Below are 14914 nucleotides of genomic sequence, written 5' to 3' on the forward strand. Positions count from 1 at the left end.
TACGAAATAAAGTTTAGCATTTTGCAGTAGCGGTAAAAAGTGGTTTATTTATTATTATCCAAAGAACTGTACAGTGTACAGACAATACAAAAATACAATACGATAAAAATAGTCAATAGTGTGCAATACAATAAAAAAAAAAAGTTTGCCACAACTGTCTGTAAAAAAAAAAATGTACATTACAAATCAATGAACTGTTTGTACAAATAATTAGCCACATATTTACAAGTGCGTGAACTGTCTAAAGGTTTCATCTTCATGGGTCTGTTCCATTAAACACTAAAAAAGCTCTTTTCCACCTCATGCAGGAAGATTGGCAGCATATCACATGGCAACCGCCGCCGTCTGTGTTCGTAGACTTTTGAATGGGCCGCGATTTCGTCATTGAGTTGACCCTTGCCAGTTAATTCTTCCAGGAGCGTGCCAACATAGGATAACATGTTCTGGCGCCCCACTGGCGGACTCATCCAGCATCCGCCTGGTGCGCTTCACCGGAGGCCTCGGTGTGCTGCTGGGCCCCTCTCCGAGCGGTGCCAGTGTGGACTCAAGCAAGGGAGTGCAGGGCCTTGACTCAGCATCAGAGAGCTCAGGGCTGCTGGTCCAGGTTTCACGGCTGGTGCCATCGGAGGGTGATACTTCCTTAACATTTTTAAAGAACATTCACAGTTAGTTGGATTTCATACCATGGATTCTTAAAACTGTTTACTAAGCATTCATAACAAAACAATACCCTGAATGTGTGTGCCATTAGTTCGGGTTGTGGTCAAGTGTGAGAGGCACATTGTAGACTAACTGTGATGGCTCTATTCAGATGCTAAAAACATACTTGTAGACAGATTGTGGAGGATAATGGGAGAAGGAGCCACCGTCACGTATGAAAGGCTACATTTGAATAGTGTAGAAAACCGTCTTGCAAATTTACATTTCAATCTTGAACAATGAACAGCGGTAGACAGTAACAACGTACATGTACTTAAGTTCTGTACTGCTCCACTCCCATTCAGGCAAATAGTGTACTTTATACTTTATAATATATAAGTTAATAGTGATAACTTTAGTAACTTTGAAGATTCAGAATACTACAAAATATAATCAAGAAATATTTTATCATGTATTATTATAGGTTAAGATAAAAACTTTATTGATCCCATGGTGAATTTCATAAGCTACCCAGCAGTATATCATACATTTAAATCAGCTCCTTCTTTACCAGCTGCAACATTAAGGTGATGAGCATTAATCCATCAATAATTATAATACAATAATATATATATATATATATTATTCTGTTATTGTTATATTACGGTCATGGTGAGGTTGGAAGTACTCTCCCTCCTTCTTGTGTAGGGCTCTAAAAACTGCAGCCTGGTCAGGATCCGCTGCCGTCTGCCGGTCTTTGGTGCTCCAGAACTGTACCGGGTGTACCGGGGGTACCGGGTGTACCGGGTTCGCAGAGAATCCCACTTCTTCTTCAGCTCTTTCTCTGAAGCACACAAATAAACGATGTAAGCATTGTGGCTAGTTAGCATGTCCATTTCATATCTATATAATATGTGGGCGGGACTAAGGACAATGACTGACTACAAAGGAGCAGCGGGGGGTGCTGCGGGAGTGTCTGCGTGCGCATCTCTCCCAGATGAGCTGAACAGCTTTTTTGCACGCTTTGAGAGCAGCCAGGCTGTGGAGGTACAGAGGGACCAGGAGATACACTGCCCTTTTGTTTTAAACAGAGCAGATGTGTGTAAATCCTTTAAAAGGGTTAACCCACACAAGGCTCCTGGACCTGATGGCATCCCTGGCCGTGTTCTCAGGGTGTGTGCAGTTCAGCTGGCAGAGGTGTTCACAGACATCTTCAACAGGTCCCTGCTGCAGTCTGTAGTCCCCACATGTCTTAAACACTCCACCATCATTCCTGTCCCCAAAAAGACAATCATCACCTGCCCCAACGACTACCGCCCAGTAGCACTCACCTCCATCATAATGAAGTGCTTTGAGCGGTTAGTCAAATTATTCATCACCTCCTCCCTCCCTGAATCTCTGGACCCTCTGCAGTTTGCCTACAGAGCAAACAGGTCCACAGACGACGCCATAGCCCTCACCCTCCACACTGCCCTCTCACACCTGGACCCGAAGAACAGGAACACATATGTGAGAATGCTGTTCATTGACTACAGTTCAGCATTCAATACCATTGTGCCCTCCAAGCTGGCCATCAAGCTCAGAGACCTCGGGCTCAACAGCGCCCTCTGTGACTGGATCCTGAACTTCTTGACGGGCAGACCCCAGGCAGTGCGGGTGGGAAACATCACATCCTCCACCCTGATCCTCAACACCGGTGCCCCTCAAGGCTGCGTGCTCAGCCCTCTCCTCTACTCCCTGTTCACCCACGACTGCGTGGCCACACACAGCTCCAACACCATCGTGAAGTTTGCTGATGACACGACCGTCATCGGCCAGATCACAGGCGATGACGAGACGGCATACAGAGAGGAGGTCGAAAACCTGACATCTTGGTGCCAGGATAACAACCTCCATCTCAACATCAGCAAAACAAAGGAGCTGATTGTGGACTACAGGAAGCAGCAGGGAGAGGGACACGCCCCCATCGCCATCAATGGGACTACGGTGGAGAGAGTCAAAAGCTTCAGGTTCCTTGGGGTCCACATCACTGAGGACCTGACATGGTCTCTTCACACCACCACCATCACCAAGAAAGCTCGAAAGCGGCTCTTCTTCCTCCGCAGGTTGAGGAGGTTCAAAATGGATTCCAGGATACTCTGCAACTTCTACAGGTGCACGATAGAGAGTATCCTCACTGGCAGCATGACGGCCTGGTACGGCAGCTGCACCGACCTCGATCGTAAGGCTTTACAGAGGGTGGTGAAAACTGCACAGCACATCACCAGGACGGAGCTGCCATCCATGGAGGACCTTTACTCCCAGCGGCTCAGGAAGAAATCACTATATTATCAAAGACCCCCATCACCCCAGCCACAAACTGTTCTTTCTGTTGCCGTCTGGCAGACGTTACCGCAGCACCCTGGCAAGGACAAGAAGATTCGGAGACAGTTTCTTCCCGCGGGCAGTGAGACTGTTAAAAAATTGAACTGTTGAAACAACATCAAACATTCATCTGCTACTCGGTAGTATGTATCTAATACCTAATATATATATATCATTCCAATAACTTGTATATAGACTCTATTGCACTATTCCACATCACTTTAGTTTATAACTATTATTCTTTTTGTATTGCTCTTGCTCTTATTGTTATTATGTTATTATGTTGCATTGTTGGAGAAGCCTGTGACATAAGATTTTCAACTACATAATTACTCTGTAACTATGTCAGATTGACAATAAAGAACCTTGAACCCTTGAACCTATGCAGTGCCAAACAAGTAGCAACAGCTAGCAAACAACAAAACACAATGTTGAAATAACAAATTATATTTCACGTTAACGTCACTGTACGCTGGCGAACAATGACAAACCAACAGTTTCTGCTAAAAAGCTCAATTGATGAAAAAAGAAGAGAATCTTACCTGATAAAACAAGTATAGTTTCAATCTCTCGCCAGAGTCCGGTTTTGACTACTCAGTTCGCGTCCCGTTTCTCTGTGATGTCGAACAGAGGTGGCCTCTCCTGGATCAAGCTGATTAGTTGGTCTTCACTTTCTTCAATCCAGGCCGCCATGATAAAAAAGAAACTCTTTCGTCCGGGTGAGATGAAAATGAAAAAGATTAGCCGTCTGTGTGTGCCTTCTTAATCGTTTGTTTTGGTCCCTCAGCCTTATCTTTTCTCAGCCGCGGCTCAGCGGATTTCCGCACACACACACAGCCTGGCTGTGAGTGTGTGCTCAGGCTGGGTTTTTGCACTGTCTCGCAGACCCCACGCAGCAACCAGGAAACGACAGCAGTAACCCAGCTCACACTGTCCGCTCCTCGGGCCTCAAAGGGCGAAGCAGCGAGCCCCGCAACGTCCCGCCAACACGGCCCCCAGACCCCACGCAGCATTCTCATCTGTTTGTCATTACTGGTGTCATTTTCTGGTTGCTAACAAACGCCATTGTAACACATAAACACTGATGTTCCGCTGTAACGGTGGTGGACTCATCAGTCCAGTGGGCGAGCTGACCAATCAACTGGGCTCATAGGGAGGGGGGGGGGGGGGGGGGGGGGGGGGGGCAGGAGCTCCAACAAGCCGTGTAGGACAGAGAGTGAATACACATACTATACAGAGAGGCTGTATGAGAAACCAATGTGAGTTTGGAACATTGAACAATGTAATCTATTGTAGTAGACCTCAACAATGGAATTATGATCAGTAGAAATGGCCATGACATGGGACCTTTAATGCTGTGTTTTATAAGTGTTGTTTTTATGAATTTTTACTTTGTAAAGTGTCTTTGAGTTTCAAGGAAAGCGCTCAATAAATAAAATGCATTAATATTATCAGATGTTCTGTTGGTTTGTTTAAGTTGTTTTGCATTTTAGTAAACATTTGAAAAAAAGCTAAGCAACTATATTCCCTTGACTTTAGACTACATGTTATCGTGGCAATTTTTCTTAAAGTGGACCTATCATGCTATATTTGAATAATATAGTGTAGGACCATACCTATATAAGGCATATTTATACTTTTTTTTTTTCAAAATACCAAACAGATCATGCATTTTAGCCATGCCTCATTTTCCTCAATTTGACATTTTTTAGCTCTGTTTTAGCAAGGGCTGATTCAGTGAGAATTTTAAAGAAAATTCAGATTTTACATAGTAAAAAACTGTAAATTATAGTGTCCGTCCAAATTTTTTTTTTTACAGATAGTGAAAACTACCCTTGGATGATGGGTTAGTAGACTAAAAGCTTTAGGAATCCAAAGTACAACATATAATAAGTACCCTGTATCAAGATTGATGCAAAACAAGTGACATTTGACCTTTTTAGAGAGGTTTAGCCAAAACCACCCCACCTCTGAGGTGATTTGGGTGAAAATGTTTTTTTTCTCCATATCTCTGGCCCCCCTTGGTCGATTTTGATGGTTGACACCTCTTTCTGACCGTTAGAGCCAATAGAATCAAAGGGGGAGGCCCCCATACACACACGTTGTGAATAGAAAAGGTGGGGGCTGCGCACATGTAATTTTGCATCAGAGTGGACCGATTTCTCGCTCTGACATTTGGAAACGAAAAAGCAGTTTTATTGCTTATGGATTATCAGAAATAATTTCAAAGAGGGCACAGATACATTGGATGAACCTATGGATTAACTGCAGCATCGTTTTTTTATCGTTTTAATGCCATTGAAGACCAGTTTTGACCAAGGTAAGCCATGTTAGCGTTTCTAGCTACCTAGCTCCACATGTTATGATGTACGCTTTCATTTATAGCGTCGCAAATGTTTATCACTGAGTGTTGAGGTGGGCACCAAACGATTCTGTGTCTCCAGGGGACCCAAAACGAGTGGTTGGCTGTGCATCTAGGATAAGTAATAAGGGAGTTATTGTGAGTTTAGTTGCAGAGATAGGTTACATTTTTTTCGCTCGTGGCTAATTCAGAGGCTGAGTGTTAGCATTGTGGTTTTTTTTTCGGATTAAAAAAAAAAAAAAGATCAGTTAGCTGAGTTTCTTCCCGTTACATGGATATAAAACATTCATAGTTTATTAAATATTAAGATTCCTTAGACGTTGTTTCCTGCAAATGACGCGTTTATCCGCCCGGTACCGGGGGGATGGTGCGTAACAGGTTAACAGATCTTTTGAGATTTTGAAAAAAACATTGAGAAAAAGTGAAAATGTTGTGATTTGGAGAAAAAGTGAGAATTTTTAGAAAATGTCAGAATTTTGAGATTTTGAGAAAAAAGCCAACATGAGAAAAAAACGTACATAAAACAAAGTGATAATATACAACAGAAGTGATCGTAGTGTTTAGGATTCAAGAGTCTTAATAAAAAGCAAAGGAAGACATTTTTTCTTCTTTTATTGGCAACAATCTTTATTATCTCTTCCAGTTTTTGGATGTGAAAAGAGGCATTCATTTTACTTTAATTAAATATCTTTTTAATAAAGTAAAGCAAAAAAGTATTTACAAATGTTCAATTAAATTGTAATCAATGACTTGGGGGTTGGATAATTATACAAGCAGCTTCTGCCGGCCGAGGAGAGAAAAATATAAATACAGGAGGGATAAAGACTGCCACTTGTTTCGGGGGAATCACATGGCGATACGTTAGCATTTTTTCTTTGAAAAAACAGAAGCCATTTATATATTTACAGAACTCTCCTGAAATGCGTTTCCACTGGAGGAAGCAGAAAGGCTTTAGGATCCGAACTGTTGAGCTTTTTGTGTTTTATTCAAGTGGATTTTTTTGTCCGTGTACTTTTTTTTTCTCATATTTTAAAAATCCGACGACAGGCTTTGCAGGAGCGCGTTTTCTTTCTCTCAGTCCACAGTTTGTGTTTTGAAGCGCAGGAGTATAACAGACACATGGTTTTGGGTTTTTTTGGGGCGTCGGGGAAGCATCGTCACCCCCCAGCAGCAAAATATGGTCAAAGTTCATCGCCTCCCACTCGTAAAGTCTGCGTGAAATCTGTCGTCACGTCCACAAACCGTCCATCTGGAACGTCCGTTCGACAGCGCTCGCCACTCTTCTTTGTAGTTTTTTAAATTTTATTACAAAACACTCACTCCAACCATCCAACACGGGAACAAGATGAAAGGGAAAGCTAACCGTCTACACTAGCGCTTGGTCGTGTAGATCCAACACCGATCGATGTGATGCTGCCGCTCACACGATGAAGTCATCAAAAATATAAATGTGAACAGCCTTTTAAAGTTTTCTTTTTTTTGTTGTTTATTTTTTTGTATATATCTGTCATTAAGCAAAGTGTCTTGAATAGTGTTTGACCGTGGCGAGGAAAAACCAGCCGTTTGAAAAAAACCAGGTAAACTTCAAAGAAATACTGAAGGAAACGGCGTCTTCTCTCACGGCTTTTCTCTCGCTCTTCTACTCGCTCGATTTATCCTGTATTTATTTCCAAAAAAGACATTCAGTTGCGCAAAAAGGGAACAAACAAAATAAAGGAAACCAAAAAAAATAACTGATCGAGTGTTCGATCCGTAATACAATCTCTCCCAGTTGAAGAACTTTTTTTTTTTCTTGCTTTTTTTTGTGTTTCTGTTTATGCAGAAGGATTTTGCCGATTCAGGGTTTTTTCTTCTGAATCCTCCACGGAGCGTTTTTCCTGCTCTAGCTGTTGTCGGACTCGTCTTCATCCTCGGCTTCTCGGAGCCACGTGAAGAAGGCGGTGACGGACTTTAGAGCCACGCCTTTCCCTTGCTGCTCCGCCGGGTCTTTGCTCGACTCCCACTTGTAGAAAGCTTCTTCTTTGATCACGTCCTCGTCGTAAAGGCTGTCGAAGAACATCCGCAGCAGGTCTGAAGGAGAGGGGAAACACGAGAGACGTTAATACATTACTCATTGACTATTTAAACTATATTACATTACATGTTACTTGTTAGACGCTTTTATCCAAAGCGACTTACATACTCAATACTGTGGACAATCCCCACAAGAAGTGTCTTGCCCAGGGACACAACGACATGCTGACTGCAGTGGGGTTTGAACCTGTGCTCCCCTGATCACAACACCAACGCGCCACACCCTCCCATGTTAAACCAATTATAAAGCCTAACACATACTACAACAGTCAGAACTAAAAATGGAGAAGCAGCGTTCAGTTATTATGCTCCAAATATCTGGAACAAACTCCCAGAAACCTGCAGGTCCGCTGCAACTTTTAAAAGGAATAATTTACCTACATTTGATTGATTTCTCAAACTTATAACTGAACTTATGAGGCGATATATAGCGGCCCAGCCCTTCGAATATTTTCTCTATGTGGCCCTCGGTGAAAAAGGTTTGGACACCGCTGCTCTAAAAGATGTTAAGAAGTCACTCACTGGCCGGCTGCTCCAGCTCCACCATCAGCGCCTGCAGAGCGTAGAGAGCCTGCAGCTCCTTCTTGTCGTCACTCAGGTATTTCTGCAGGACCTTCGCTCTCTTCTTGATCTTAGCGGCGTCCACCTTGTTCGGGTTCTCATCTGCAGGAAACAAAACGTCATTAACGGGACTGGCATGGCGTAGTTTATGAGGTAATTCTGACTTGATTGAATGCGTAATATCGTCAGGGAACATGCTGATAACTCACAGATGATGGCTGACTGACAGATGCATGTCATCAGAGCTCTGACCAGCATGTTGGAGGACATCTGCTGCTCATCCAGGTTAGCCTGCACACAGAGATACATTCATTTAGAAACATGCAGAGAACCAAGAACCCTACAACTGGGTTAGGGTTTGAAAAGCATTGTTCAAATTCAAACTGAAATTTGTGATTTTGAGAAAAAGTGAGAATTTTGAGATTTTAAGAAAATGTCAGAATGTTGAGATTTTCATGTATTTTGTACATGACAGGATGTATGATTACCTAGAAGAGCACCAGGACTGTTTTAGGCATATGATAGCTATGTGATTAACAGACAAGCATGATCATTTCTGACGTGGAGCTAATCTGAAGTAAACATTGAATACTGCTTTCTATTCCTCCATCTTGTGACTGTGTAACTCCCTCTCTTGGATATCAGCATGTGAAGGACACTGTTCAGGAACTAGTTGATGCTCTGTATGTGATGACTACTTCCATTCTGGAGAGGATCATACATACATGGATCCTGAGATTGAAGCTCAAGCCGGTGACGAGGGATCATAGCAAACAGAAAAGCAGATGTTAGTAAACATTGGCCCTCACCTCGATCCAGTCAAACAGCCTCTGGTCGTCGGCCTGATCCTGGATCAGCCTCTGAATCTGTTTGCTCAGCTCCTCAGAGCTCAGCTCCTCCTTCTGACCGTCCTCAGACTCCACACCCAGCGTGAACTCCACCTTCTGCACAACACAAACACGCTTTATTATAATAATAATAATAATAAATTCATTACATTTTTATTAGAGCGCTTTTCAAGGCACTCAAAGCGCTTTACAATTACACATAGTAGACATGGAACAGTTATTACTGTGGACAATACCCAAATGTATCATCTGTATTTGGTTGTATTATTTTAGACGGTGCACATTGATAGACATTTCTGTTCATGGAGTAGTATTAGTATTTTTGACTTTTTACATTCATTATATAAAATATTTTGTATTGTTTTGTTTATATTTGATATAATGTTTTTAATTTTCTCATTTTATTTTTAATTGTTAATTCTCTTTTCCACTTTTTTTAAAGTATTTTTTTAAGTAACAGCCACAGGTTAAAGCAGTACACAGACAGAACTATGAGACTCGTTCTCTAGCTGTTCTATATATATATATATATATATATATATATATATATATTACGTCTAATCTACACACTGTATTTTAATTCTTAAAATAAAAGCAAATAATAATTTACGTCGATTATTCATTTATTGATCTGCATATCTTGAGTCTGAAAGCTACACTGCAGGTCTTCAATGTAAGGTGAGATTAACAACTGTATTTATATGTTAGTAAATATCCTCACCTTCTCTGTCACGAACTTGTTGACGTCGACGTCCTCGGGGAGGAAGTCTCTCCACCGGAGACCGCCCTCTCGCCACATCGCTCCCGCCTTTTTATGGCTCTAAAGGGGAAAGATTGTTTAAAAAAAAGTTGTAGACACTTTCCCTTCTGATGTGCATTCACCATATGAACTGAGAATTTTGTGATTTTGAGAAAAAGTGAGAATTTTGTGATTTTGAGAAAAAGTGAGAATTTTGTGTTTTGAGAAAAAGTGAGAATTTTGAGATTTTGAGAAAAAGTGAGAATTTTGAGAAAAAGTGAGAATTTTGTGATTTGAGAACTGTTCAAATGCTAAGATTGAATGAGAATATGAAGGTTCCCACACATTTTCATGGGACAAAACCTTCCCATGACTTTTTATATGGCCCATGATAACATCTATTATAAAACGATTGGTCGACTAACACTTATTTAACGTCTACAAGACTTTTAGTCGTGCTTTTGCGTCAATCTTTGAGGACAAACTCAGTTTTACAGATCCATAAATGGTAGAAATGAAATGTGCTTCGAAGTAAAATAACTTGTTAAGAAGCCCCCAGCCATTTCTTAGTATTAAAGTATAGATAATTGACTGTAATTAAGAGTTTCTCACCATTTCTTTGCACAGTAAGTTGAGGATTTGCACCAGCAGGACTCCGGCTTGGCCCAGAGGAATCAAAGGTTTGGAAATCTCCCTGGAGGAACAAAGGTCAAACACAGGTTAACATCAAACAGCCAGAAAGGGATGTTCTCCTGCTGATTTGTCCGATGTGAGGAGGGGGCTTCTAACCTGAAAAGCTCCCCCATGGGGATGCCTCCCTCGTGCAGCATGGGGGAGATGAGCTCTGCCAGGTACAGCCAGATGTGAGGGATGTCGATGGCCATGTCTTCAGCCACCTCCAGGATCTCCTGCAGCCTGAGGACACACAGCGAGGAGACATTTAAACGTTTATTTATACGATGAAGAACAAGTTTAAACGCACTCAAAAGATGAACAAACTAAGCATAAAGGCATCACATAAGTTTAAGGTAAGAATAAAGCAAGAGAAATTAGACTTTTTGAGAGTAATTAAAGGGGACCTATCATGCAAAATGCACTTTTGTATGTCTTTTCTACATGAATATGTGTCGCCGGTGTTCCAGGGAACTCACCAAGTGTCAGAAAACACAACCCTCTCTATTTTCCTCCATACCCAAATCTCTAAAAAAGGGGCTGCAACGGATCTGATAAAAACTGATCCAGATTTGAACACTGTCCTGACGTCAGGACGGTGGCGCTACGGCTATTGGGCCAACTCCACCAATCAGGAGGAGACAGACACGGCCATTGCCGTTCGAAAGCGCTGGAGACGCTGTAGTACATATGCCAGGCCTGTAGGTGGTGCTGTTCTCACTGAATCAGCCCTTGCAAAAACCGAGCTAACACTTTTCAAATTGAGCAAAATGAGGCATGGCTAAAATGCATGATCTGTTTGGTATTTTGAAAAAAAAATAGTATAAATATGCCTGTTATGGTAATTTGTTCTGGGAATTTCATTTTCGAGCCTGAGACCTGGCAAACAGGCTCGGGCTTAACAGGTTAAACCATCATTTACCCTGCTGGCTTCTGCTCATTTTATATTTATATTCCCTAGCTCCTTGGTGTGTACAGGAGAAAACGGTGCTTTTCAGGCTCTAGCTCCGAACCGGCCCTGGAACCGCGTTGGTGTGAAAGCCCCATTACACACAATATCGATATATATACTCATTACTGATGTCTTTGGTGTTTTGATTTTGTCAGTACACCAACTTTTACAACTCATGCTATCTTAAAAAACCTTTTGGCAATATTTCATTTATATTTCAACTCGTGTTTTTTTCAACTTAAATCTCAAACTTTGTCGTTTTGGGTTTTGAATTGAACATTTTTTTCAATTGGAAAGTCGTTAAAATAGATGTTTAAGAGGCGTGGGAACCCTCGTGTTATCTGTGAAGTTTTAGACACCTTTTACACACGATATACAACATTATAAATACACATTCCTCCCCCCCTCACTGACCCGTTGTAGTACTGCTGCTTGGGCAGAGTGCCGGCTTTGATGAGCTGCTGCAGCAGGAGGCCCATGCGCTCTCGGGCGATGGTGCTGCGCTCCAGCGTCGACTCCAGGCCGGTTTGTACGAAGAGGAAGAGAAGCTGAGTGCTGCTCATCTCATGCACACACTGCAGAGCCTCCTGTGGGACGGAGAGGACACACAGAGGGGGTGTTAGGCTGATAAACTCTGCTTAGTTGCTGTCAGACGGTCATTTTAATGTTTATAACAGAGCAATGACACAATCTGAATCGATACGATAATACTTTAATGTTCAGATCAAGTGTGAAATGTGACTTGCATCACAGCAGCTCCATGTGTAACATCAACAGACACATCAAGACAATACATGAAAAACAAACAAACATTTAACATAACAGCACAATCAGTGAGAGAAAACCTGCTCAAAGAGCCTTCAGCGTGCATCTGATTGGACTCCACTCTGTATGTACTGAGAGGACTGACTGGAGCACAAAGGATGCTTCAGTCTGACTTTATTGAATCTCCCATTAGATCAGCCGTGTCAAACTCAATTTCATCACGGGCCACATCAGCATTATGGTTGCACTCAAAGGGCCGGTTGTAACTTTAAGACTATATAAAAATACATTTAATATATATAAAATAATGTATGATATTACATGATTACCTCTGCATTGGATTATTATCAGATAGGGTAATAACTTCATAATTAACTACGTCTGAAAGCAGAAGTCTAGGGCAAATAATTGCAAGTCTCTTCAGTAAGAATGTCACAAAATGATTTAAAAAGAAAAGCCAAATTCTGAAAAAAAATAAAAAAAATAAGTGACATTTTGAAAAAAAGTAACATTAAAAAAAAAAAAAAAAAATTCTGGTTAAAAAAAAAATTCAAATTTGAGATGCATTGTGGGACATGTAGTTTATGGGCAACGTGCTGCTGTAAAGTAGCATGTAACCGTATAATAAACATATTATATTCTTTGCAAGCTCTTATGGGGCCACAGAAAATGAAGTGGGTCTGAGAAGAAGTTGTTGGACAGCCTTATTAGGTTGTTATAGTATGCTGACTCATAAAGTCTCTGACAGGGTTGACCAACAATCGCTTATTTATGCTAGGAGGCATTTGGTTTAATAACGTACAATAAGTTATCATGTTATGAACATAAAACTGTTTAAAGTAAAATTGTAATGCAACAACAATATTGCTACTTCTATTTTTCGTACCTTCATGTCGTTGAGGTGCAGATACTCCTCGATGATGGCGGTGGATTTCTTGGTCAGTTCCTCCTCAGTCAGCGTGGGCTTGGTGGAGGCCGGGGGGGGAGGGGGGGTGTCAGATTTCTCTCGTGTCACTGTTCACACAGAAAGAAACAAATATATATATATCATGAATCTCTTAACCAAATGAGTAGTTAGTTGACTGATTCATTCAAAAGATATACAAGAAAAGACGAATAGGTTGATAACATACTATATCAGATTTATAGTCTCTCCATTCTACCATGCCCGAGAGAGCCATTCAATATTAAACTCAATATTGAGTTAAATAAAATAAACAAGTTAAATAAGTTAAATAAAATAAAAGAAATAAAAGAAATAAAAGAAATAAAATAAATAAAATAAATAAAATAAATAAATAAAATAGTTTGGGAAACTAGGGAAACCCAGAAAAATGCAGTTAAGTCACATGACCTACTGTCCTTTTTGCAAACTCCAAACAAAAACAATTAAAAGGATATTTATTTTAGAAATCTGATTAAACGTTGTGTATAGGTAAAGTGTGTCATTCCGAGTTCACAGATTGCTTATAAAATAGATGAAATATCCCTAGAATTTGAATTATTGTACCGCCAAGAGAAGTGTGTTCTTGTTATAGTAGAAACATTTTAACACAATAATACTTAACTTAAATTTTTTTTTTTTTTTAAATGTCCTATGAGCACTGCAATGCATTATTATTACTATGAGTGTGAATAAAGTGTGAATAACTGAAGTCCTCCTACCGTCCTCTTTGCTCCTGGCTCTCTCTCGGCTCCCTCTGTCGTCGGTCATGCTGGCGACGCGGCGGACGGGATCTGCCGACCCGCGCTGCTCCCGCTCGCGGCTCCCCTCGTTCTCACGGCTGAAGCTGCGCTTGGTGACCTGCAGGCGGTTTCTGTCGCGGTCGTCACGCCGGTCAAACCGATCGTTGCCGCGGCCCGAGCGATCGAAACGGTCGCCGCGCTCTCGACTCGAGCTGTTTCTGTGGAATCGGAACAAGAAAGATCCTTAATTCAATTACAAGTTACATTATGTGCAATTTGAAATTAAAACAACACATTTCCATGACTTTTAAAACAACTTTTCAAATGGAAAACACTAATGAGATTACTTTTAAAGGCCTGGAAAATTACACTCTAAAGCTTTCTGATCACACAGGTCCGAATACTCTGACAATACTTTAGGTTTCTTGCTGCTCACCTCTGAGGGACTCGTCTGTCTGAGTCCTGAGCAGTCGAGGCGCCGGAGGTCGCCTGCTGTAAGGCGGAGAATCTGTTCCCCGTGTTGGTGGCTGGGCGGCCGGCTGGCGGCTCTGGGCCTGGAGGGGAAACACAACAGAAATAGCACATTATAATACCTTTACAAAGCACCTTTAAACTGTTGGCCATGCCTACAGGAGAAATGTGGGGTTTCAATATCTTACCCCAGGGCAATAATGAATCATGATAGATATTTGTGATCTTAATATCGATCAACGTAATAAAAAGGCATGCATTTGGTATCGTAAAAATGAAAAGAGAGAAGATGGTTCCCAATAAGTACATTTTTTGACATTGTTCTTTCAATGTTTAAGTAATACTTCAATAGTGTTTTCCATTTTCTGAATGTCAATCCATTTTGTTATATCAACCTCTTTTAAACTACTGACAAATATAATAATCTGTCCAACAAAATCAATGATATGGAACATCCAGGTAACAAGGCAATGCAGCATTGACCTTTTCTGTGCTCTCTGAGTCTAACTTTTTATTTCATTTCATTTGTATTTGTTCCGTTCATGGTATGCACAACTTAATGTATAACAATTATTTACAAAACATGTCTCTATAAACACACCGTACCCGGAAAGGAGCAGGGAGATTACCGGCCCCTTTCTAAAAACATAAATAAATGTAACTAGACGGTCTGTCCTTCGTATTTTCTTATTCACAGCCAATCATAACAGTATCGTGGGAAAATAAGAGAAACACAAAAACGTCCACTTAGTTCACACTTGACAGTTAACGGAAAGAATCAA

The 14914-nt window shown here is 41.1% G+C and overlaps 1 protein-coding gene across 1 annotated transcript in view; it reads right to left on the bottom strand.

The window, feature by feature from the left end:
- Nucleotides 1–5960: 5960 nt before the first annotated feature.
- LOC117475892 (eukaryotic translation initiation factor 4 gamma 1-like) overlaps nucleotides 5961–14914 on the bottom strand; it is a gene marked incomplete in the record, with an annotated part of 62371 nt that continues 53417 nt past the window's right edge. Inside the window, 11 exon segments of the mRNA XM_034122233.1 lie at nucleotides 5961–7435; nucleotides 7961–8101; nucleotides 8209–8290; nucleotides 8809–8943; nucleotides 9569–9667; nucleotides 10199–10280; nucleotides 10376–10501; nucleotides 11625–11797; nucleotides 12862–12989; nucleotides 13641–13879; nucleotides 14098–14215. Of these exon segments, the coding sequence (XP_033978124.1) occupies nucleotides 7248–7435; nucleotides 7961–8101; nucleotides 8209–8290; nucleotides 8809–8943; nucleotides 9569–9667; nucleotides 10199–10280; nucleotides 10376–10501; nucleotides 11625–11797; nucleotides 12862–12989; nucleotides 13641–13879; nucleotides 14098–14215 (1511 nt within the window).

This window comes from Trematomus bernacchii, unplaced genomic scaffold (assembly GCF_902827165.1).
Source record: "Trematomus bernacchii unplaced genomic scaffold, fTreBer1.1, whole genome shotgun sequence".
Lineage (NCBI taxonomy): Eukaryota > Metazoa > Chordata > Actinopteri > Perciformes > Nototheniidae > Trematomus > Trematomus bernacchii.